Source organism: Carettochelys insculpta, chromosome 14 (genome assembly GCF_033958435.1).
Source record: "Carettochelys insculpta isolate YL-2023 chromosome 14, ASM3395843v1, whole genome shotgun sequence".
Taxonomy (NCBI): Eukaryota; Metazoa; Chordata; order Testudines; family Carettochelyidae; genus Carettochelys; species Carettochelys insculpta.
In genome coordinates this window covers 19,634,756-19,660,094 of record NC_134150.1, presented here as the reverse complement: position 1 = coordinate 19,660,094, position 25,339 = coordinate 19,634,756, and the positions used below count along the sequence as shown (strand labels likewise).

The following is a 25,339-nucleotide window of genomic DNA, read 5'->3' as shown; positions in this document are numbered from 1 at the left end:
GTAGCTCAGGGGGCGGGTGCCCCAGGCCAGACCCATTAAAGGCCCCTGAGCACCTGCCCTCTAAAATCCCCCTCAGGTGCCTCAGGCTGGCAGCTGGTGACTCCCAAGAACCGGGCCGGCCCTTGGCTACCCCAGGGCGCGGCAGAGCCGCAGAAGGGGCCGGGACGCGAGGCGGGAAACACTTGTCCGCCGCCTCAGGCCGAGCGCCCCAGTGAGGGCGGGCGGGAACTGCGCTCACCGCCTAGCGGCTGGGCTGCCGCGCGGAGCCCCTCCTCGGTGGCCCGCTCGAAGCGCCCCCCCTCCCCCGCGCCAGTCCCCGCCTCCCCCGCCGGCCCGCCGCTGCCCCGCGAGTGGGAGGAAGAAGAGGAGGAGGGACCGGAGCGGAGGACGCAGCCCGCAGCGAAGTTACTCCAGCGCCTCAGGCTCCGCTCGCAGGCAGAGCGCGACTCGCCCTCTGAGCCGGCGGCTGCCCGCTGGACGGGCCGGGATGGCGCGTCCCTGAGCCCTGCGCCCAGCGCCGCGGCCATGGCCGGGCTCAACCTCTCCAGCCGCCACGAGGCGCTGGGCGAGGCGGGCGCGGGGCAGCAGCCGCTGCAGCCCCCGGGCCAGTTCTCCGCCGGCCTGGCGGCGCTGCTGGCCGCGCTCATGGGGCTGCTGGTGCTGGCCACCGTGCTGGGCAACGCCCTCGTCATCCTGGCCTTCGGCGTGGACCGCAGCCTCCGCACGCGGGGCAACTTCTTCTTCCTCAACCTGGCGCTCGCCGACCTGCTGGTGGGTGAGTGCTGCATCCGCGGCGCCGGGGGACGGGGCGGGGCGGGGCGGGGCAGGGGGTCCGCCCGGGGATGGGACGGGCTCATTCCCTCGGCTCGGCTCCGGCCGGCGGCTGCAGGGGGGGCCCGACCCGCCTTCGCCGGGGCGCTATGAGCCCCGGCGGCGCTGAACTCTCGCTCCGCAGGTGGCTTCTGCATCCCGCTCTACATCCCGTACGTGCTGACGGGCGAGTGGAAGTTCGGGCGCGGCTTGTGCAAGCTGTGGCTGGTGGTGGATTACCTGGTGTGCACCGCCTCGGTCTTCAACATCGTCCTCATCAGCTTCGACAGGTTCATTTCCGTTACCCAAGCGGTAAGGGACCGGGCTCCGCCGGGCGGGCCGGCTGCTTACCGGGCGATAGGAGCCGCTAGCGACGTGGGGCGAAGGAGGGAGGGTGTCGCTGCCCCCGGCGGTCGGCGCGGTTCGCAGCACCACGGCCGACCCCGCTCCAGCCCAGGGCTGAGCAAACTCTTTACACTGTCCCGGCAATTAGCACCGCTCCCCGCACCTGTCCAGTGTAACCCAAGCAAGGGAAATTTCGGTTATGTTCACTTTCTTTGTGCACAGGTCAGAAAATGAGCCTGCAGAATGTAAAATGTTCGCTAATGGGTATATAAATGTGAATACACACATATGCAAACAGGCAGAGTTCAACATTTTTAATGAGATGGATGAGCCTGAGACCGAGCAGCCCTTTCAAAATTTCCCTCCAGGGGGCCCACCCCCCAGTTTGCACACCCCTGCTCTAGCAACCTCCCAGGACCAGAGAGCTCCACAAAACGTAGCAAAGGGGAGACTAGTTTGGGTGTGGTGGAGAGAGACAGTAGACCCCGGATTTAGGTGAGGGTTCTGTTCCCACACACCCTCGTGTAACCCAAATGTCACGTAAGTCCGGGGTAGAATGCATGTTTTGCAGCTGGGAAGCAGCAGGAGCACCTGGAGCTCCTTTTTAAAGGTAAGTCCTGGGGTGGGAAGGGCAGTTGGAGAGGCTGAATGGAGGGATAGGGTGGGGGTTGAACTGGGACTGCACAAGGCCAGGGGTTTGAACTGGGGCTGGGGGAGCAGGATTTTGAGTTGCACTTAACTCACGCCAATGTGAGTTAAGCGCAACTTGAAATTGCATATTTCAACGGTTTATTGTACTTGGAGACCAACTCAGTCTGGTTTGGTACACAAACTGTGGGTGGGCAGAGCAAGGGGAGAGAGGCATGGGCACAGTCACAAAAAAGCTGTTGAGCTTGTCAGTGAAAGGCAATCACAAATACCCATTAACTTGCACAGGGGACATTTCCCTCATTTTACAGCAAGTCATCCCTACTTCTCTTAATAGTTAGGCACTCCATGAAATGACCTGTTTGTATGGAGAGAGGGCCACGCATATAGGTGCATGCTGAGTTTTCCCTTTATGCATCATGGCACTGCTGTTGGTTCTGATTTTGTTTGGAAAGCAGTCAGCTTTCCCAAAATATTGATTTTAATATCTATTACTAGTCACAGACCACAGAATAATAAACCTGGAAGGTATATGGCATGCAATAATTTTGGTGACCATAGCCTGTCATCCCAAATTAAACATTACAGCCTTTCCATACACCTCAATAAATATTTGCGGAGGTGTCATATAAGTTCAGTTCCTCAGGTGTAAACATAATTTACTTAACTAATCCCAGCAGATAAAATATTACAACCAAGACACACAGTTCACTCCCACTGTATCCTCCAAGAAGGCAGTGCTGCTACAACAACACACGTGCAACCTCTGGCAAGGAGAACTGGGACTAGAATAGGGCTGGGCAAAAGACACTGTGGGCCGGATGCAGCCCAAGTAATCCAACTGGCCTGCAGAGCCTCTGCCGGCTCCCTGCATGTGCTCCCTTGCACCACCCCCACCTGGAGAACAGCTGGCAGAATGCTAGGCAGGAAAGGTGTCTTCTCAAACTACCTTTGCCTGCCCCTAGCAGCTCCCATTGGTCACTTTCTGTCCAAGAGGAGCCTCCTGTTTGCAGGACAGGCAGCATGTTAAGTATCCCCCCCTCACCTTCAGGTCAGAGCAGCACACCAGGCCCCAGCAGCTGCTCTGAGCATGTGGGGAGCCCGGAAAACAGGGAGCCTAATTAAGGCACCTGTTGGGCCTACTGGCCAGGAACTGTCCAAGTAAGTATCTCCTGGCCATAGCCTGCTTTTGGCACCCCCTATACCCATACCCTATGTAATCCAAATGCTCTGCACTTCTGCTTCTGCACCCATACCCTTTCCAGAACCTGTGCTCCCTTCCACACCTCTCCATGTCAAAACCCACGTCCAGACCTTGTACCTCACAATCAAAATCCCTGCATCCCCTCCTATACCCTTCTCCAGGCAGAATCTTTTCCTGCATCCATACTCCCTCCTCACACCCTACACCCTCTCCTTCACCCAAACTCTCTCCCAGATCCCATACCCCTTCCTAAACCCCAGTCCCTTACCCCAAGCTCCCTTCTGCACCCAACATCCATCCCAGACCCTGCACATTCTCTGTTACTATCATGGAAGACTGCAGCGCTTGACCACCTACTAAATTCTTGGTGTGCCCCCCCGCATCAAAAATTATTGCCCACTACTGAGCCAGAACAAAGAATATTCTTTGTCAAGTATCATTTTCTCCCAAACTTGTGTTCCGCACAATTCACAAATGTCTGAAGCATTGGTGTGAGTACAATTCTTTGTCCACAGAACATGGACAATCAAGCATCTGGTAGGCTGTTTGTTTTATTAAATGGTGGGTATTAGAAAATAAGTGGCTAGGGTGGTTTTAGTTTTAGTGTGTTTCGCATGAAAGGTTTCTCATTTTTGATAAGTGTGCTCCACTGGTACAACACAAATAAAAAGAAAACAAAGGAGTCTTTAGTGTAGCTATTGGTTATTGGATTGTTCTGGAGAGCACAAGCATAATTTGTTACTTTTCTTACTGCTTAGGTGAGCTACAGAGCTCAGAAGGGGATGACAAGAAATGCCATATTAAAAATGATAATCGTATGGATTGCAGCTTTTCTTCTCTATGGACCAGCCATCATCAGCTGGGAGTATATAGCTCAAAAAAGTATAGTCCCAGAAAGAGAGTGCTACGCTGAATTCTTCTACAATTGGTATTTCCTAATGATTGCTTCTACTATTGAATTCTTTACACCTTTCATTAGTGTTACATACTTCAACTTAAGCATCTACATCAACATCAGGAAGCGCACACCCCTGCGAAACGAAAACCTAGCACCTGGTCAAGAGGACTGTGAAACAAATTTTCAAGGGAAAAAAAGAGAGCATGTAATATTTTTCATAAAACCTACCAACAGCCAGAAAGATAAGAAAAAGAAAGCAAGTAGCCTTTCACCCACTAGACCCTGTGGCTCCAGACTCAGCCTACATAAACTTGATAGCCAGTCCTTAGATTTTAAGGTCGGTCAAGAGTTACCACCCTTACACGTGGCTCTTGAGACTAAACCACCACGGGGCAATTTTTACAAAGCTATAGAGAATGTTTGCAACACCACAAGGAGAACAGATATTACCAGCAGCATGGCAAACAGAGTTAGACTTTCCCGGGACAAACGCATAGCTAAGTCTTTAGCAATCATTGTGTGTGTGTTTGGTTTGTGCTGGGCTCCTTATACGCTTCTGATGATCATTAGAGCTGCTTGTCATGGGCAATGTGTGCATCATTCTCTCTATGAAATTTCCTTTTGGCTTCTGTGGCTGAACTCAGCCATTAACCCTGTTTTATACCCTCTGTGCCATATGAGCTTTAGAAAAGCTTTTATAAAACTGCTGTGTCCTGGTAAGGCTAAAATTCATCCCCATGTGTTTATGTAAAAACGTCAAGGAAACAAGCATGTTATAGCAGAAACACTATTTCTAAAAGGAACGTAGTGGTGCTGGGTCAGCATAGGACCATGAAGGAGGGCTACCCCTGGCTTCTTTAAATTAGTGTAGGATTAAGAAAATTTTAAGGTCAAAAATACAAATCAGAGAACCACAACCAGGAAGTGACTAAGGTTTTTTTATTCAAAGCAGAATGACATGCAAAAAAGTCTAACAGCACTCCTTTGAAAAATAAAGTAAAATGTTTTCAAAGCCTTTAACCTTTAATACTTTCAGGTGTTATCAGGTTAGGGTTTTTTCCTTAAAATATGTAATATCATATATGACATAGAATTCCCTACAGTACCTTTGCAGTGATAAAGCGTAGATGACTTCTGCAGGCCACAAAAATAGAGAGTACATAAAGTAAAAATAGTGCAAGAGTTAGTTTATATATACAGTCTAGTTTGCAAATGACTCGATTTACAGTATTTTTATTCCTCCATCAAATCAAAATTTCAGAAAGTTTAACAAGTTGTGTGGATTTATCAATATGTAAGCAGTATTGCAAATTACTGTATAAGCATTTATCAACCAACAATGCTGCACTGAGGACCTAAGCCTAAATTCACTAAATTTAATCACAATGTCCCTTGGTTTGCGAGTTTCATGTAGGAGCCCAAATGCGCATTTTCATGTAGAATCACACCATCATGCTCTTACTTGTATTAAATGCCATAGCTAAACAGCAGCTTACCTCTTTGATACTTGTGTGTCTATAAGAGTTAAAACTGTAAGTGAATATATATCAAATGAATAAAATACATTGGGTAAGTAACTAGAAGGTTTAACAGTTACTAACACTGGAGGGATATGGAAATGTGTATTACTCCAAATATGAGCATTGCTAATGTGTCTCATTATTCTGATATTGAAAGACAAGACCAATAGAATGACAAAAAATAGGGGCTAGTAAGAGTCTAACTTTGGGGTTTTTTTGTATCATGTTAGCAGTCTTAGTAGAGTAAGGCATATCATCAATGGGTATTAGGATCAAAGTTGCAGAGAGATACAAAAACACATGCCTCAATGACGTGTGGTAGCACAGCAGCGTTTACCCACAAGCATCTTTTTAATCTATAGACAATACTTAATATTTTTCTGCATCTTGCCATGCACAATTATTGTTTGAACTAAAACTTTGTATTGGACTACAGCTGATTTCCTGCTACTGCAAAGTTAAGTCAATGAAAATTTGTGAACAGACATTGGTTTAAATTCATTTTTAAAAACACTCAAATCTTTCAAGTCTAAAGTTACATGAAGTTAGATCAGACATATTCAATGAAAGAATCCAGGGCAATGCCCCAAAATAAAAAATACAAAGCATCCTTCTGCAGACAAAAATGGTTTCTTTAAGTGCAGTGGCCCATCAGAAAGTTACCAATGTTAAGTGAACGCATTGATACATTAAGCCCAATACAAAACTAGACTCAGGTTCCCTTCCCATGTCATTCTATCAAGAATGTTAAACAGCAGAGTCCCTACCCTTGCAGGGATTAAGACAGGGCAGTGGTGGGGGAGGATGAAGCACCAGGGAAAGATTTAAGATTTTTTTTGTTTTTAAATAATCAAATATCCGTAAGGGATTTGCCACCAAATACTTGTTTGAAACAAATCCTGTCCTTAGCAAACAGCTGTGCACCAAAGCAAGGTAGGGGACAGAGACTGACCAGCAATGGAATGTCAGTGGCATGGCCATTCCATAACCAAAGAGATAGTTGTGTAGGTAGTCTAAATAGTACTTTGTCCTGCCATAAGTGCAGGGGACACCCTTCAAACCTTATGAGTCTATGAAATACCAAAACTTATTAATGCAGTGAAATTCACTAAGTACCCACAGAAGACACAGTTCCACTGCATGCTCCTCAGTCCTACAAAAGTACTGCAATGGTTCTTCTGTGTTCTGGTGTATATAGTTCTCATCTCCCCTATGGGGAAAACATCAAATCTCACTGAATGCCAAAAACAACATCTACGCTTTAACCATGCTGTTCTGAGCACTGAAACTCACAAAAGGTGTAGTTTCTCAGATTCCAGGAGAACATTTCCCCCATGATCTTCCTCTGCATTGTTATCCAACTACTTATTGACAAACTGGAGAAGGAAAAAAACCACACTCAGTTGAATAACAGTACTCATATTTGTCCACTACCATAGCAGACAGATCAGAAGACCATCTTATATTATATGCAGCCTGTGAATCAGTTTTTAAATGTTACTTTCTAAAGTGTCTATTAAAATATGTTTAAAAGAATTGTGTAAGCATCATTAAATAGTTGACATAATACTTATACCAACTTCCTGGCTCCAGTATACATAGTTTGGAGTGAGAAGTGAATGTGGTAAAATGGATCTTCCTCCAAGACTTGGACAATTGTGTTCTCACTGGATCATACATAAGAACAGCCATACTAGGTCAGGCCAAAATGTCCATCTAACGCAGTGTCTCATTTCCAGTAATGGCCAATGCCAGCTGTTCCAGAGGGAATGAACAGAAAGCGAAGTTACTCACCTGTAATAATGATGCTTCTTCGAGATGTGTCCCCGTGGGTGCTCCACAATAGGTGTCGGGCTCGCCCGGCGCAGCAGATCAGAAATCTTCCAGCAGTTTCTCCTGGATCACGCATGCGCCGGCGCGTACCGCACCCCCGGCCGCGTGCACGATACAGTCCCCACCAGTTCCTTGACCAACCGCCTCAGATGCTCCTGAAAAACACTAGACAGAGATCCGAAGCGGGGAGGATGGGCAGGTGGTGGAGCACCCACGGGGACACATCTCAAAGAACCATCGTTACTACAGGTGAGTAACTTCTCTTTCTTCTTCGAGTGGTCCCCGTGGGTGCTCCACAATAGGTGACTACCCAGCACTAACCCAAGTAAGGAGGTGGGTAATCAGTTTATGTGCAGCTTGCCCCCGAGAGGACTGCTGTCGACAGACGGGTATCCTCTCAGAATACCCAAGGCAGGGCATAATGCTTGGCGAAGGTGTCATAGGATGACCAGGTCGCCGCTCTACAGATGTCTGTTAACGCGATGCCCTTGAATAAGGCTGTTGACTCCCGCCACCGCCCTGGTGGAGTGAGCCCTGGGTGGGGCCAGCAAAGGAGTCTTTCGAAGTTCAAAGCACATTGTTATACAGGGCACAATGTGCTTTGAGATTCTCCGGGAAGAGAGACCTTCTCCTTTTGACCCAGGAACGAGAGAGACTAGAAGCCTGTCCGTTTTACAGAAGGACTTAGTTCTGTCTGTGTAGAAGGCCAACGCCCTCCTCACATTTAGGAGATGCAGGCGTGCCTCCTTGCCGGAGCTGTGAGGCTTCGGGTAAAACGAGGGTAAAACTATTGGCTCGTTAAGATTGGACTCCGGAGAGACTTTTTGGAACAAAGGCTGGGTGCAACCTTAAGGTTACCGCCTCCTTTAAGAATACTGTGCAGTGCGGCATTGCCATCACTGCCACGAGCTCACTCACCCTGCTGGCTGACGTAGTTGCAAGGAGGAAGGTTGTTTTTATCGTAAGGAGATGTATGGGAACTGTGGCTAATGGTTCAAAAGGTGGACCTGATAGCATGCTGAGCACCAAGCCCAAATTCCACGATGGTGGAAGCGGTTTCCGAGGGGGGTACAGGTTTACCAGCCCCTTCAAGAACCTGGTAACGATAGGATGGGCAAATACCATGGGCCCTTCCTCTGTATGCCGAAAAGGCTGATATAGCAGTGAGGTGGACCTTTAGCGAGGATAGAGAAAGCCCGCCTCTCTTGAGGTCCAATAAGTATTCTAATATTACAGGTATAGGAACGTCAAGGGGAGCTAACTGCTTGGCGGAACACCAGGCTGTGAAACGAGTCCATTTGTGCTTGTAAGTCCTCCTGGTGGAGGTCCTTTGGCTACATTCCAGGACTTGTTGTGCTCCCTCCATACATGTGCTCTTTAAGGAGCTGAGCCATGGATTAGCCATGCTTGTACGTGCAGACCTTAAGGGTGCGGGTGCACTATGGACCCTTGAGCCCGCGGGAGAAAGTCCGGCGCCACCGGTAGAGGGAGCAGTGGGCGGTCCGACATGCGCAGAAACAAGGGAAACCATTGCTGCCGATCCCAAGCGGGACTATGAGTATCGTGCGAGCTCTCTCCCTTCTGGCTTTGTGCAAGACCTTGCGGATAAGCACTGCGGGGGAAACGCATAAAGTAGGGAGCCCTTCCATGAAAAACATGAATGCGTCCCCCAGGGACCCCCGCCCCACTCCTGCTCTGGAGCAGTGCTGGGGACACTTTTTTTTTTTTGTTGTACTGAGTGGCAAACAGATCGATCTGGGGAAACCCCCATGTACGAAAAATGCGCTGTAGCAGATCGGAGCGGATCTGCCATTCGTGCATGATTGCAAAGCGCCTGCTCAGCTGGTCTGCATTCACGTTGTGCGTGCCCGGCAAGTACGAGGCTTTCAACGTTATGTTGCTGGCGATGCACCGATTCCACAATCGGAGTGCTTCCGCACATAGGGCACGGGATCGTGCTCCTCCTTATCGATTGATGTAGACCATAGTGGAGGTATTGTCGGTATTGAATCCCGACTACTCTGCCATGCAGGTAATCTCGAAAATGTTTGCAGGCGTTGAACACTGCTCTGAGCTCCAGTATGGATATGTGCAGTGTCTGTTCTGCAGGGGACCATAGCCCTTGTGTTACCTTGTTGCCGATGTGCACTCCCCATCCCATGTGGGAGGCATCGGTAGTAAGAAAAATAGAAATTTGTGGTTGGTGAAAAGGCACCCCCACTCGCAGATTCTTGGGGTTTTCCCACCACGCCAGGGATCTGCGCACCTCTGTTGCGGGCGACACCACCCTGTGGACAGTGTGGGATGCCGGTTTGTAAACGCTCGCCAGCCAATGCTACGGGCTTGACATGTGCAACCTGGCATTCTGTACCACAAACGACGCTGCCGCCATATGGCCCCGCAGCTGTAGGCATGGTAAGATCAGCACCGTGGGGCTGTATGTAATGACTCACACCAGCGAACTGATTACGCAGAAGTGGGCGTCGGGTAGGTACACCCTTGCTGTGATAAAGTTTATGCATGCCCCTATGAACTCTATATGTTGTGTGGGTTCGGACTTTGACTTTGCGAGGTTGATGACTAGGCCCAGCGAAGAAACGTGTCTGCTGTGACGCGTATAATGCGTGAGACCTCTGCCTTCAAGGTCCCTTTTAGCAGGCAGTCGCCCAGATATGGGAAAAATAAACACCCCTTGTCTGTGCAGGTAGGCTGACACCACTGCCAGGGTTTTGGTAAGACTCTGGGGGCCGAGGAGAGGCCAAACGGAAGAACCCTGTGCTGGAAGCGCTCCTGGCCGACCGTGAAGCGGAGGAAGCGTCTGTGTGCCGGGTGGATTGTTGTTATATGAAAGTAAGCATCTCGTAAGTCGAGTGCTGCAACCCAGTCTCCATCGTCCAGTGCCATGAGTATCAAGGCAACTGACCATCTGAAACCGTTGCTTGCACAAGTAACGGTTGAGGCCTCGCAGATCTAAGATGGGCCTCCGGTGTCCCGTTTTCTTTTCCGATAGGAAGTAGCGTGAATAAAAACCTTCCCCTGGAAGTATTCCGGCACTCTTTCCACCGCACTTGTGAACATAAGATGGGTCACCTTCTGCTTGAGCCTCGCCTCGTGGCAGAGCCCCTGAGGTGAGGCCTGGTGGGAGGCTTCGTCGGTGAAAGCGACTGGGAGGGGATCGCGTAACCATGGCTATGATCTCCAGCACCCATATGTCTGTGGTGATCTTTTGCCATTGGGAGTGGAACGGTCTGAGGCGATGATGGAACATGAGATGAGAGTGGCATTGAGCGAGGGTATTGATAGTGCAGCCCCCGACATACCCATCAAACTTGTTGCCTTTAAGGCCTGACCCGAGGGCGTACAGCTTTGTTGAGAACATCGCCTAGGGGTTCTGTACTGTTGCCGCTATTGATAACGCCCGTGGCCGTAGCCCCGTTGATATTGAGCATGCTGTGTTTGTAAGCATAGTGTCTTTGCTGAGGATAAAATTTTCCCCTCCTGTATGGGGGAGTATAAATGCCCGAGCTTCTAAGTGTAGCTCTCAAGTCCTTACTGGAGTGAGGGACCGAGTCTGTTGAGTCTGCAAAACAGCTTTTGTGTATCAAAGGGAAGGTCCACGATCTTCGCCTGTAGGTCCCTCGAGATACCCGACATCTAGGGCCAGGATTCTCTGTGCATGACCACTGCTGTAGCCGTTAAGCGTGCCGCCGTGTCCAGGGCAATCTGGACTCCCGTCTGCGATGCTGCGTAGCCCTCTTGAACCATCGCCTTTAACACCGGCTTTTTGTCTTCCGGGAGTGAATCCATGAGGGGAGTAAACCCGGAGTAATTATCAAAATTATGGTTTGCTAGGTGTGCCCATAATTTGCCACTCTCAATAGCAGGATAGGAGAGGAATATACCTTCCTGCCCAACAGCTCTAGCTTCTTATCTTTGTCTGATCCCCCGATTTGTACTGAGAAGCCTTTGACCTCTGCTGGGACGACCCGACCACCAAAGAATTTGGTTGTGGGTGACTGAAGAGGAACTTCATGCCCTCTGCCGGGACGAAATTTCTTATCCGCTCTCTTGTTTGTAGGTGGAATAGAGGCTGGGGTCTGCCATATAGTAATGGCTGACTCCAGAATGGCTTCGTCCAGCGGAATAGCAATTTTGGATGAAGCCGGGGGTCTCAGATTTTTCAGGAGTTTGTGATGTTTCTCCTGCACCTCTGCCGTTTAAATGTCATGCGTGAAAGCTACCCTTTAAAACAGCTCCTGAAACTGTTTAAAGTCATCCTGGGGAGAGACATCCCCAGAGGCCATAGCCTCATCTGGGGAGGATGAGGAGGAACCCCTAAGGTAAACCTCCCTCGAACCCTCGGGTTCCTGCGGGCGATGATACACTTGCTCGCTGGAGGATTGTGAAGGAAAGTCTCGGGGTTCTAAATTTAACTCCCCTTGAGACAACTGTTTCCGTCCCCGATCGGGAGCGCCCACGGGGGTATTGAGCAGCCGGGGTGGGGACCTGCCCCTGGGTGCAGGCCTGTGGTTTATCTGTGTCCAGACTGATAGGGACGACCATGACAGCACAGCAAGGGTCTGGAGATGGAGACCTGGACCACTCATGGGGTGTGTACCCCTGATGTCTGGGAGAGCAAGAACTCTGCGGCAACACCGATAGAGGTGAAACTGGCTTGTGACAGTACTCCAGGGGGATCCAATCCCAGAAAATGGTGAAGGTGGCCCAAGCCGCGGTGACATCGGTTGGAGGAACGGAGGAGGCGGTTTTGTTTTTTTTTTCCTCCTCCTCTTGATGGGCCGGTGGAGACACAGGCCTTCAGTGCGGCGTGTGTATCGCAGGGGGAGGGCTTGGTGTTAACAGCAGTGCAGCCCTGTTCAGAGATGGACTGCGGTGCCGGGTTTTTGATGTTGCCTTGCCCCTCCGCTGCGGGGCCAGCACCGCCCCCTCCCCTGCCGGGAATCTTGGCCCCGCTGTTAGCACCGCGCTTGGCCCCGTCAGCTGCGGTGCTGCGCGGGTATCCCCCTCCGGTGCCTGCAGGCTCTGTGCCTGGCACCCCTGGTGCCGCCTATGATGGTGCCGCCGCCTGAGTATGCGGCCGGTAGCTGTGTGCTCCGCTCGTCCTGCTCGCTGCAGATGCCTGGCAAGGATCGAGCCAGGGAGAGTTCCCTCCATTTCTGCACTTGAGTGGGAGGGGTCAGAGCACAGTGAGAACGCGGCCAGGTAGCCTGCAATTCCCGCAGGCGTCGGATGCCTTCGCTATGCCCCACGGAGGCCGGCATAGCTTCACAGCATGACTCACGCTGTTTAAAATCTGAAGAGGCCATTGTGGTGAGTCCTTTATTGTTAAGAGGGTACTTAGCACTTAATCCGTGCCTTTCCTCCTCAAAGAGTGATCACCAGCCTGCAGCAGCGGGAGGCCTAATGGCCTTTCACCTCCGCTCCATTCTTCTCCGCTCCTCTCTTTTTTTTTTTTTTGCCGGTATTCTTTGTCTTTGCTTTCTCTCTCTCTCTCTTTTTTTTTTTTTAATAACCGAAAAACAAATTACACGTGGGAAAAAAACCACTAAGTAATCTGACTCTGGCCTTAGCCTGAGTGGATTCCGTCTGCAGCTAATGGCGGTTGAGAAGGAACTGGCGGGGACCGGATCGTGCACAGGGCCGGGGGCGCGCAGGGAGGCGGCGCGCGCGATCCAGGAGAAACTGCTGGAGGATTTCCAATCTGTTGCACCGGGCGAGCCCGACACCTATTGTGGAGCACCCATGGGGACCACTCGAAGAAGAACAGGTAATTAAGTGATCCATCCTGTTACCCCTTCCCAGTTTCTGACAAGAGGCTAAGGACACCATTCCTGCCCATCCTTGCTAATAACCATTGATGGACCTATCCTCCATGAGTTTATCTAGCTTTTTTTGAACACTGTTAAAGGCCTGGCCTTCACAACAGCCTCTGCCAAGGAGTTTCACATGCTTACTGTGCACTGTGGGAATACTTCCTTTTGTTTTAAACTTACTGCTTATTAGTTTTATTTGGTGACCCCCAGTTCTCTTGTTGTGAGAACAAGCAAATAACTTTTCGTTATTCACTTTCTCCACACCAGTCATGACTTTAGAGAGATCTATCATATCCCCCGTAGTCTTCTTTTCTAAACTGGTGAGTCTTTAATCTGTCCTGATATGACAGCTGTTCCAAACCCTTCATAATTTTTGTTGCCCCTTTTCTGAACTTTTTCCAATTCTAAGATATCTTTTTGAGAGGAGACCATGCCTGCATACAGTATTCAAGATGTGAGCATACCATGGACTGATAGAGGCATAAAGCTACTTATTCTCTATTCCTTTTAAGGATTTCTTAGGGTTTGCTTTTTTGACTGCTACTTCATACTGAGTGGATGTTTTCAGATAATTATCCCAAACTACTCCAAGATCTGAGTGGTAATAACCAATTTAGTTGCTATCATTTTATATGTATATGCTTAGTTAAGCTCTACCAGATAGGCCTTTAGAATTCCTATCCTGCTTGTGGAGCTCTATTGTTTACAAAGGGGGAAAATGGGTTATTCTTATTTCTTAGCTCCCCCACAACCTACCAACTCTTACTATAAAGATAACTCACTAAACTTTGAGTGGAGATTGATTATAGACCAGAATTTACAGAGTTATAGACTAGTAGCATAATAGCAGTCTGTATAGACTGTACTTGGAAGACCAAAAATGCCAATGCTAAACTTTTCAAATTAGGGACCCTGGCTAAGGATACTGCTGGGCTTCTGGCTGGGAGCTGCCCACGTAAATGCCTTCTGGCAAGAGCCTACCACAGCTTCTACCTCCCCTCCCTGAACCCTATCCCACATCCTCTGCACTCCCTTTCCCAAACCCTGCCCCCTCCTATGCCCATTTCTCTAGGTCACACCCTCTCCCCTCAGACCTTGCACCCCAATCCCTCTGCACACTTTCTGCAGGTCACAACCCTTTCCGAGACCCCACACTCCCTCCTACACCCCTTTTCCAGGTTAGAATCCTTTCCTGCACCCATACCCACTCCTGTACCCTGAAAGTCCCCTGCCCCAGGTCACAACCTGCTCCTTCACTCAAACTGTCTCCGAGATCCCACACCCCCTTCTGCACTCCACTCCCTTACCTCAAGCTCACTTCTGTACCCAACCTCCATCCCAGACCCCACACCTCTTCCATTAATATCATGGAGAAGTGTGGGCCATGACCTCTTACCAAATTCTTGGAGTGCCCCCCGATCAAAAATTGCTGCTTACTGCTCATAAGTGAACATGAGCATTTATCTAACATCAGAATTCAATTAGCCATTTCATAATCCTGCTGTCTTCATTCATTGAAACAGCAGCACACACTCTCCTCATTAATTTGCACTTTAAATTTCTTGAATCGCAGGCGGCATCATAGAATTTCTTTTATTTGAACATTAAATGAAACCAACATTAGACATACAACCAGAGTTAATAGCAACTTTATTGTTCCAATGGTGCAAAATCATGATACTCAATAAACTTGTGTAATGCATTTTCCCCTAAATTTACAATAATGGTTATACATATACTCTATAGATCACAATTTCTCTATTTTAATACTATTTGGAACAAAATTATCTTGATAAATACGCCCTGTGCACAGTACTGGCCCTCAGTGAATATCAGAGCCCTAATATGCAAAATATAATTTTATTTCTGAGCATGGTGTTTTAAAACTCTCCAAACATGCATTAATATATTCTAGTTTTTAGGGAAAATATCACACAGACTTGACTTGCACTAAAAGAAAAGCTCAAGCATAATCCAACCAACATCAGCCCCCAAAATCAAATACTCTATTAAAGGGGGGAGAGAAAAGAAAAAGAAAAAGAAAAAAAAAACAAAAACAGATCACTTTGAGATGGATAGCCACTGCCAGGTTAGAGTTCCATAATGCTACAGAAGCAACCATGAACATGGACCAAAAAGATAGGTTAGAACTGGGAATAAAAAGAGCCCTAACATGTCACATGAATTTTAAAGAAACAGGTCCAGTCATGCTAATTCATGATCCAATCGATAGCTGCTGGTCCAATCTGAACACCTTTCAAATTTGTTAACATAGTGAATGCAAGTGTCTGGAAGTGCTGAACTGACCATATCACATTTAAATGCATTGTAACCTAACTTGGCATTTCTGAAAGGCACAGTCTATTAAATCTATCATAATAAAAAGACATACTGTGTGTAAATGGAAGGACAGAAATAAGTACAGCATGTGCATGTCTGTGCAAGTGTCTTCTTTAAAGGACAAGACCTTCATAAATTGGCCCTTCAGATTCTGGTGATTCCCGCCTCAAACGCAGGTGCTCCAGTGTGTTATGAAAATGTTTATTAATTTGTTCTGTTTCTTCAGTAGATTCAAGGTTTGGAAGGTCTTCTCGTATCTTTTGTATGAGCTGATTCAAAACTTGAACTGTCACCTACAATAAATATTTTTATATATACATATATAGAGAGAGAGCGAGCGCGAGTGTGCACATGCTAAATCCTAGTAGTAAACGACAAGGGTAGACATTTAACAGAGATCTTAATTATTTCACCCATATAGACTTGTCCTCTGACTGCAAAATTTGAGGCAAGTGTGGTAGAGCAGCAAGAACTATTGCAGACTTATGTGACAGTGCCTCCACTAACCCATCATTAACATAATTAACAATGCTTCTTACCTCACGAGTCTGCCAAAACTAACTTGGCAACATTAAAACAGTTCAAAATCCTTTGGTGTCATAATTTTTTTTACAAGTTTATTAATTTCCATTAGGTTTTCTAATAATCTTGGATTTAGAGCAGCTTCCATTATAAATACACACTTCTGGGACTGCTTTTTCCCCTCTATCAGCATTATTTGGCAAGTGTAAAAGAGAACTAATTGTCACAACAAGGTCTACTGTGGGTTCATCTACACTACGTTTTGGGAGTAAGGGAATTTCAAAGTTGCACAGGTACTTCAAAGTGCCTGCAGCTAGACTGCTTGCCAACACTTCAAAGTTAGCAACTTTGAAGGTCATGTGGTGAGAATTATGCTAATGAGGTGCTGCATATGCAGCGTACCACCTCATTGCTATTCACAGATCTGGCTCATTTACATGTTCCCTTCGAAGGAGGGGCTAGCGTAGACAATCCCTGTGCGTGTCAATTCAGGTTTGAGAATCCAGGGGAAAATGTGTCAAAATAAAAATCACAGGGAAAAAAAAAAGGGGTCCTTGGAAATTAAAAGTTTTGAAACTGTGCATCTTGGAAGGGCTTATTAAGTTCAAAGCAGCCTGTGTAGCATCTTAGCCACTGGAAACTAATTAGGCAGTAAACTCCTGCCACCTTAGTTCACAGCAACATCATCATGAAACAAAAAAATTGTAAAAGTTACCCCACACTTCTTCCCCAAATCACATACCATACTGCATCTGAAATCCATTTAAGTCTGTACAATACCAAAAGCCCTACTGATGAGAAAATAAAAGTTTACATTTGAAAAATATTAGAACCAGTTCTATCACTGGGTAGAAACATTCTCCTCTGACAGAATTTTTTTTCCCTTTCACATACAAGCAAGATGTACAAAATTAAACATGCCACCTACAACAAAATTAAACTTAAATGTTAGGATTGGAGTGCTAATAACGTGATTACCCAGCCTTAGCTCCTGATTCATCTTCACTTACAGTGGGCTCATGAGTATGTGAAGAACTTTTACTGAGCATCTACATTTTAGATGCCTTGTCTGCACCTTGAAATTAGGCTGACCTAGCCATAATCACCCCGTGTTGTGAAATTTTCAGAAAGATGTAGTTAGGTCAATCTATTTTCTAGGGTAGAATTCTTGCACTGGCCTAGCTGCTCAGGGAGGTCTATTACCTACATTGACCAAAGGAATGCCCCCTCTGTCAATGTAGAAAGGTCTATACAACAGCAGCACAACCCCCCTCCCCACCCGAAAAAAACTAGAGACAAATGGCAATTGCAATAACAAGGCCTGGTTTATACTAGGAGAGAAAAATGATTTAAGATATGCAAATATAGCTACGAGAATTGCACAGTTGAATCTACTTAGCTAAAGTCTATTTTGGCCACAGTGCCACAGCAGAAGCTCAAATGGGAGAAACTCTCTGGTCTATTTCCCTTACTCCCTATGACTGCCTGAAGTACCAGGATTGATGTTGGCACCACCACAGTTCAATTTAGCACATTCCCACTCGGTGTGCTAAATCAAACCCTGGGAGATCGACTGCCAGCATGTCCATCTTCTCATAAGCGTGGACATAACTTTAGAAAAGAGGGGATCTTTTTCACATATATAAAAAACGGTTTCACTACTTTGACAAGATGACAAAACAAAAGGCAATATCCAATAAGAGGTGCTGTGGGATGCATATAAAATCATCTAGAAGAGCTGGGTCTAAAGTCTAACGTAAGGAATAAACTTCAGATTAGGACTCTAAGATAAGACTTATGGTTCTATATTAGTTCTTCACTTACCGCATCATTTTCCTTTTCATAAAAATAGATATATCTGTTCAGAATTTCTATAAAAAGCTGAACTTGAAGTGAAGGATCCATGCACTGATTTGCTATCTTTAGAGCCTTTTTCAAGCATTCCATTACTCTCTTTCCTCCATGAAGCTAAAGACAGAGAAAACAAGATTTTACACGTATGGCCCCAACACCATTCCAACCAACACAGGAGCAGCCAACACACACCCATGTGCCAAGCACCTTGCTTAGCTTGAGCAAAAAGGACATTCAAAACCCCTACATAATTTCACTCACTCAGGCTGCTGCTACACTACCACTCTCCCTTAGGAAGTTCCGTGGTAATGAGGTGCTAACGTGCATATGCAGCACCTCATTAGCATAATGGCAGCTAAGTGAACAGACTTCGGATTGCAGATTGACAGTGAAGATGGGGGCAGCTTCAAAATAAGCACCCCACTTCAATATCCCCTTACTCCCACAAAACTAGATCTGAGTAAGGGAATGTTGAAGAGGGAAGCTTATTTCGAAGCTGCCCCCTTCTCCTCTGTCAATCTGCAATTCAAAGTCTGCTTGGGTGGTGCTGTTATGCTAATGAAGCAGTGAATATGCACGTTAGCACCTCATTAGCCTGCTTCAAATTGCCTCATTACCATGGCACCTCCGAGAGGAGAATGGTAGTGTAGCAGCAGCCTTAGTAAGACCATTCAAGCACTCAGCACTTTATCAGGTGGCAAAAGCTTTCATTATTAACCCTATTTAAATTTCTGAACAAGTCAATCTGGCAGAAGTTTGTTGCTTGATCTTTGCAGAAAGGGGCCTTTAAAATTTAATTTGAGGAAAATCCTTTCAGATACAGGAGATTAAAGGATTAAATTTTTCCTTTTTTTAAAAATCAGATCACAATTTTTTCTACCTATGACACAGAACTATATTAAAGTCAGACATACCAAATTTGGTTATGTTTTCATCAAGGATTGCTGCTTTCAGTTTGAAAATTTATTTTGGGAATCCACTTGGTCATTTTGGAAAAAAAAGTTACCTGCCCAGCGTGCATAACAAAAATCTTCCGAATCTTCAGTAAACATTAAACACATCAATATGTAATGTGGCTTATTTACTATTCATTTCCACTTCCACTCAAGTCAATATTTTTCTATTGGTCCGTTCTTAAAAGCATGCTTTTCAAAATTTGTATTATTCAGCGGTTCATAACTTTTCATTACAGAGATTATTTTACTCACTTTGTAGTTCCATCAAGCCAAGTTTTAGGTAAGTCAAATTTAGTAGTTTTGTAATATATAACATAAAACAGACTTTACAGGATCATCACTTAAAAAGATTCTCACAGACAGGAGAAAAATATGATCACACAAAACTACCTGAATGCAAATGTGAAAGTAAAAATTAATGTTGCGTTCATTCAACTTCGACTTGAGTATTTCTTTTAACAGTGCAAGCTTAGTACTGCATCAGTTGTTTGTGTGTGCTATTTTACACACTGGCATCTAGCATCATACACTGATTACAGAAGGTATCAGAGGTATTTCAGTTGCTATGATTCTGAAAACCTGTTGCAGGAATGCCAGTAAGTAGTAATACAGCTTCATAAGATTTTTATTTTAATTTTACTTCTATCTTTCTATACAGTTTTTTGTACTGCATTTTAAGAGTTTCTTCTAATAGCTGAAGGACAACTTTCAATTCCCATTAGACTTTTTAAAAAAAAATATCTATGAAACCAAAACCACTCTTTTGGGGGGGGGGGGGGGGGGGGAAAGGAGCCAGACACTCAAATTATGGGAAAATACCTTAAATTTTTGTGAATATGCCCTCCTACCTCCTCTCCATTTTTGTCAGTGTTTCGGCCAGACCAAAAGAGATGGGCACAAGTGCTTACAGCCCGGCACTGGTCCGGCTTCTTAAGCAGTTTTGAAGCTGCCAGTGCACACTGAGTCCTCAAAGGCTCATGGTTCTCCTCACTGAAGCATTTCATCCTTTCAAATGTTCCAATTATCAAGGTGATTGCAGCCAGCTGTGCTTTTGAATCACTGATTTCATCTTCATACAGAGAGAATGCCTAATACAGCCAAAGGAGATTAAACAAATCCACAATTACTGTTCTTTACAGCAACATTAGCAATGGGAATGTAAATGTGCTCTAAAAGCTCTCTGCAGCTTTGTGGGTAGAATTCCATATATAGTTTTAGGCTGAACACATTGTAAACAGGCCAGATGAATTCCGGCATGATTAGAAACAAGCTAGAAGCTGGGCAGCGGCAGCGCCGGGGTGGGGGTGGGGGGGCGGGTGCAACGACAACGACATCACAAAACAAACATGCAAAAGCCTATCACACACAGGCAAAACAAATATGCAAATCTGTCTTAAGCATCTGTCCACCCACACAAACAAAATAAACAAACAAAAAGCCAGTAGCCAACTATAAATCTTTAAAATCCTCTCAGAGCTTTAGTAAAGCTTTGCTGAGCCTTCAGTTAAAACGGCTCTCTGTTACTACTTAAAACAAGGTACTTATTACAGATGGCCCTTGGTGTAAGCTCCACAGTGTGGCCAGAAAATGTTAAATTGTACAGGGGAAGATAAAGCCAAACAAGGGTAAATTAATGACCCAGGGTTGTGACTCTCACTGGTATCTGTAAAACAGTAATTCAAGTGTCTCATGAGGAAAAAAAATCTCCTATTTAAAAAACCCTGCTTACATACACCCCCTTCCCCCCCACCCCAACACTCAACCTCACTGTCATGGAACAAGATCAGTACATGGACTTCTCAAAAGTCCCACACCATGCACAATTATGAAGTTGAACATAGCACATGCTGCACATCCCCACTATCCAGACCTTGCTTTGGAGGGCAGGGGAGAGGAGGTCATCTTTCAAAAGGTAATCAGGTAAGAGAGCAGGAGGTGATAAGGGGAAACCACAAGTTGGCCTCCCTCAAACATTCATTGTTTTCCAGTAATCTGATTGATGTGAAGTGAAATTAGCCCAAGGAATTACTCAGCATGAAGCTATGAAATAAATGAAGTTACTTTTCAGATAAAAGGCCTGTTTAATGCAAGTTTTGTGAATTTTAGCAGCAAGACCCAGTATGAAAGCTCAGCACTAGCTTCTGACGCTTACTGTAAAATGTCTTGAGGTTGGCTCCACACCTACAGAGAAGCAGCTGGAGTTCTGGACTAAGCCTAGAAATTTTGCTGAAGCAATGGTGTATCATCACCTGTTTTCAGAGATGGGAGCCAGAGCCCTCATTGCAGCATGGGGCTGGGAGCCAGAGCCCCTGCAACAGTGCAGAGGCAGAAGGATGCTGTGGGGCTGGAAGACAGAGCCCCCGCTGCCCCAGCTGCAGGAACCTGGCCAGGTGGAAGGGGGTGGGGAAAGCAAGGAACCAAAAAAAATATTGTGAAGCAACATATATGGCTTCTTCTGACCTTATTCTCCAATAAGATGAGTGCTGCTGTAGCAAGTAGCACTGCAGTGCTCCAAGAGTTGCAACACTGAAGCACTGGTTTAGGCAGGGAGAAGCAAGACTTAAAATTTGGCTAAGAACAAAAACAAGAGAGTCAGAAGTTCCTTTTTGAAGAGGACCAGCTGCTACAAACATGCCTTCAGTGATCTTTGCAGTTAAATTTCAGATTTAATTTCACAGCCAACAAAGAGAGACTAGCCAAGCCAAGGTGTTTAGAGTAATGCAGGTGCAGGGAAAAAAAAAAAAAAATATCAGTAACCTCCTTGTTAGCTGGTAACAGAGAGGTAGCCATGTTAATATGTATCAAAACAAACAAAAAAATCTTTGTTACCTGGGACATAAATTCATAGGCCACTGTTTCATGATTTTCAAAACCAATTTCCCCAGCAGCCAGAGCTCCTTGTAGAAAAAGCCGCAGAGGCAGTTCTGCCAATTCTGCCTTGATCAGCGCACTGATGGTCTGATGTGCAAATGAGAAGATCTTCTGGCATTTCTTTTCCCACTTGTCATCCTAAAGAAATAAGGTTAAGTCAAAGCTTGGACTAAGCCCCTGCAATGGCAAAAAGAGTACAACTCACGAGAGCAAAATAATCAAGACATGATTATCTCATCCTTTGTCAACTGATCTTGTTCACCTTTGCACACTAATTAAGAAAGCAGAAGGTTCAGTCACATGAGAACAGGTAACCCTACAAAAATCTGTCTGCACTACAATGAAAGACCACTGAGAATTCTAGAGCAGGATACAGAAAACCTTCCATTTATGACATCTCAAAAACAGCCCTAAATTTCACCCTCCCCACCAACATTTTGGAGCTTCACTTCAGAAAATGTACACCCAATTTTTGGATGCAACTACCGTGATTATGCTTAAGCAAACCAGCCCAACCACAAAACAGTGTATGTGTACATGATGTTGTGAACAAGGATTACTATAAAATATAATCTTAAATTACATAAGAGATTCTGATGCTCATCCTGTAAATATTTTGATAAGGAATGTTCTTACATGTCCAGTACCAATTAATGTCATACAAAGTGTGGAACAAATGTTTCACTGCAACAAGAAGGTCTTCAGATAAAGTGGGATTGCTAGTTTTCAAGGGGCCAGAATGGAATGAACTCTGCAGAATTTTCTCCACGTGTGCAATTTATTAACCACCACTTAATAATTAATCTGAGAGAATTACCTGCCTCAAAAAGGGCTAACATTTTAAAGATTATTTTAAATTTTATGTACTTTTAGAGTTACAAATATCTAGCTTGATTTTAAGTAACAATTTCATTGATGTCACCCGAGGTATGCTCCCTTAATTATTCACTGCATGATACTGTCAGCCACCTTCAATATCAGAACATAATGCAGAGCTATCCAAGGTTATATCCAATTTTTGTTCCATAAAATGTTGGGCAGAGTGGATTAAAAACTATGCACTCTCAAGGGCTTTGAGAAGATGAAGAAATCAGATTTTAAATACCTTACACCAAATTTTTAAACTAAACAGTAACTTTAGCCAAAAAGAGAAGGCATTTTTAGGAGAGTAGGGCTAGAAGCACATACACAAAATGTGCATAACTCACCACTTTGGAATTCTCCTTGTAGCGAAAGGCAAGCTGATAAGCAGCAAAAACCAAAGGTGCCAATGTGAAACGAATACGTTGGTTCCCACCTGCACCAAAGTGTTTCCGGGCAGTGTTTAAAATCTTTAAAAAAAAAAAAAAAAAAAAAAAGACAAATTATTTTCATAACCCTGAAGGCATTTTCACGTTTGTCTTCTGTACCATATAATAGCTTGTGCCTTTAAGGGTTAGGGAATTCTTGTCAATGAATCACTGTATGCTGGCTTTAGAGCTCTCCGATAAAAATCTACTAACAAAAATCCGACAAAGGTCTATGTGAAGAGATTCCTAAGAGCAATTTAAAACTTTATTTTAGAAAACATGAACATACATGCACACGTGTACAGCACGTGCACAATCCCTTCTGGCAAGACTGTTGCTTAGAAGGAGTATTAAGAGTTGAGAACCCAGGGTTGGGAGCATGTTTTATGCACACACATTCATAGGTTGAAAGATCAGAGAACAGCTTGCATATGCATAGAGAAACCTGTTTTGACTGTATATAACAAGCTACTTCAATGTCTCTTGTATGTCTTTTTGTTTAGGATTGGAGTTCTATACATCTATAGGTTATTTTCCATTCCTTCAAGTGCTGATAAGTGCTTAAGATATCAATCTTTGCACAACACACCAATAAACACTAAAGCTAAGTCTCCATGGCAGGACCTATTTCAGGATACTGCAGCATCCTAAACACCTGCCCCATGTCTATGGCAACATGCCCATCATTTTAAAATTATAGGTGCTCTATTTCAGCATTCCAGTACACCTCACTGCAGGAGAAGTATGGGATGCTTTGAAACAGTACTTTAATTCGACATGTGGTGCCGTTTAGACAGACTGACTATTTCGTCACGTGGTGCTATTTCAAGTTCAGGCTGTCATGTAGACATAGCCTACGTGACACTGTCAGTCTCAGAACCTGACCCAAAAATGGCTCCTGAATTGTGCAACATCATTTTGTGGGCTTATCTTCAATGCAACAGTTTGATTTGAGGCTAGTATCTCACGCTAGCAGAGAGCCCAATGCACACAACCCTCAGCATTGAGAGTTATTGGATAAGCAGCTAATGAGATACGCTAACTGAGCTGTGTCCTGGAACTGCATCCCCACTGCATTATAGTTCAAGCATCAGCCGCAAATGAACTTCAATCCATGCACAAACTGGCCTGCAAGTTAAGGGTAAATCACCACTAAAAACTCTAGCATTGTGTGCTTATACACATTATATACAGGAATCAGATTAAAGACAACTTATATCTTGAGCTAACACTGTCGTGAAGACAAACGTCAACTTGGTACTATTAACCTGTCAGAAAGACAGGATAACCACTTAAATAATATTTCCCTTTAATAACTATAAAAATAGCTTTTTCCTTTTGTTATCCCTTTCTTTTATATTGTGTTGTATTTCTGATACACTCATGGCATTGAGTCATTAAATGGATCATGCTTCTTAGAAACATAAAAAGTGTTTCCAACTGTGTGCATTAAAAGGACCTCCCTGTGAAGTGCACCCTATCCCTTTCCTACACCCCATCCCTAGAGCCTGAACTCTAGCCCATGCCCAAAATGGCTACACCACAGAAACAACTCTTTAGCCTGGAGAAGCTGACTTGGGCTCTGGCTAACTGCAGTGCAGACATATCTTTAATCTTTGTGTGACTCTCCTCACACTGTGCCCAGCAGAAAAACAAACCATACTGGCATAAGAAAACAGAATTTGCTCAAGCTCAAGACTGTCATGTCAATATGTTTCAATTTACCTCATCAGGAAGAGCAATGGAAGTGTAGAGCAAAGTGGAAAGAAGAATTAAAATAAAAGCTGAGTAGTGACAGGTGACTTTGGTTAATATCCATAGAGGAGAAGGCTTATACTTCTGACATTTCCAGAGCTTTTGGAAGAAAAAACTTCCCCACCCCGCAAATCACCCAGACCTTCCCCCACAACCCGCTCCTAGGCCCTACTCCTCACCAGCCCCTTCTCCTCCCCAACTCGCTCCTGCGCTCTTCCTTTCCACCCAGACCCACATCTCAAGCCTGCTTCCTGACAGTCCCCTCCACATTGAACCCCTCATGTTGGTCCCCACCCCAGAGCCTAGAGGGTTTCACAAAATCTACTAGCCCTGACCCCCACCAGACTCTGGGTCTAGTGTGCCAGGGGAGTGTCTTGTTTTTCAATCAGTGAGTTTTTAATTTATTTTGCTTTTCACTTGTTTGGTCGCTGACTGATTTTTCTGTGGGTTAGTGCTCCCAACTCAAAAAATTTCCCCACCCTGATATAGAGCTAGGTGTCTTCACATGCAAAGAACTCATTTTCAAGGGCTGCTACATTGTGTCACAGGTGCATTCTTAACCTGTCCACAGGTCAACTGGACCCCAGAACTTGCAAAGAAGTTCACGTATCAGTGAAAATATAGCCCTTTTCAGTAAATCTTGGTGGTTACCAGGACAGA

General features: G+C 45.4%; 2 protein-coding genes across 2 annotated transcripts in view; one reads left to right on the top strand and one right to left on the bottom strand.

Moving 5' to 3' along the window:
- The first annotated feature begins 405 nt into the window (after window positions 1–405).
- LOC142020474 (histamine H3 receptor-like) lies at window positions 406–4,710 on the top strand. Its single transcript, XM_075008306.1, has 3 exons — window positions 406–775; window positions 956–1,122; window positions 3,766–4,710. Exons 1-3 carry the CDS (start codon window positions 526–528, stop codon window positions 4,654–4,656), a joined length of 1,308 nt encoding a protein of 435 aa, XP_074864407.1. The 5' UTR covers window positions 406–525; the 3' UTR covers window positions 4,657–4,710.
- Window positions 4,711–14,725: 10,015 nt separating this feature from the next.
- The window catches only part of VPS35 (VPS35 retromer complex component), a 47,829-nt gene continuing 37,215 nt past the window's right edge, over window positions 14,726–25,339 (bottom strand). The window contains exons 13-17 of the mRNA XM_075008305.1: window positions 22,844–22,966; window positions 21,594–21,773; window positions 19,613–19,852; window positions 17,779–17,922; window positions 14,726–15,725 (exon numbers count right to left, since the gene is read on the bottom strand). Of these exons, the coding sequence (XP_074864406.1) occupies window positions 15,546–15,725; window positions 17,779–17,922; window positions 19,613–19,852; window positions 21,594–21,773; window positions 22,844–22,966 (867 nt within the window). The 3' untranslated portion in view covers window positions 14,726–15,545. The remainder of the gene's footprint in view (window positions 15,726–17,778; window positions 17,923–19,612; window positions 19,853–21,593; window positions 21,774–22,843; window positions 22,967–25,339) is intronic.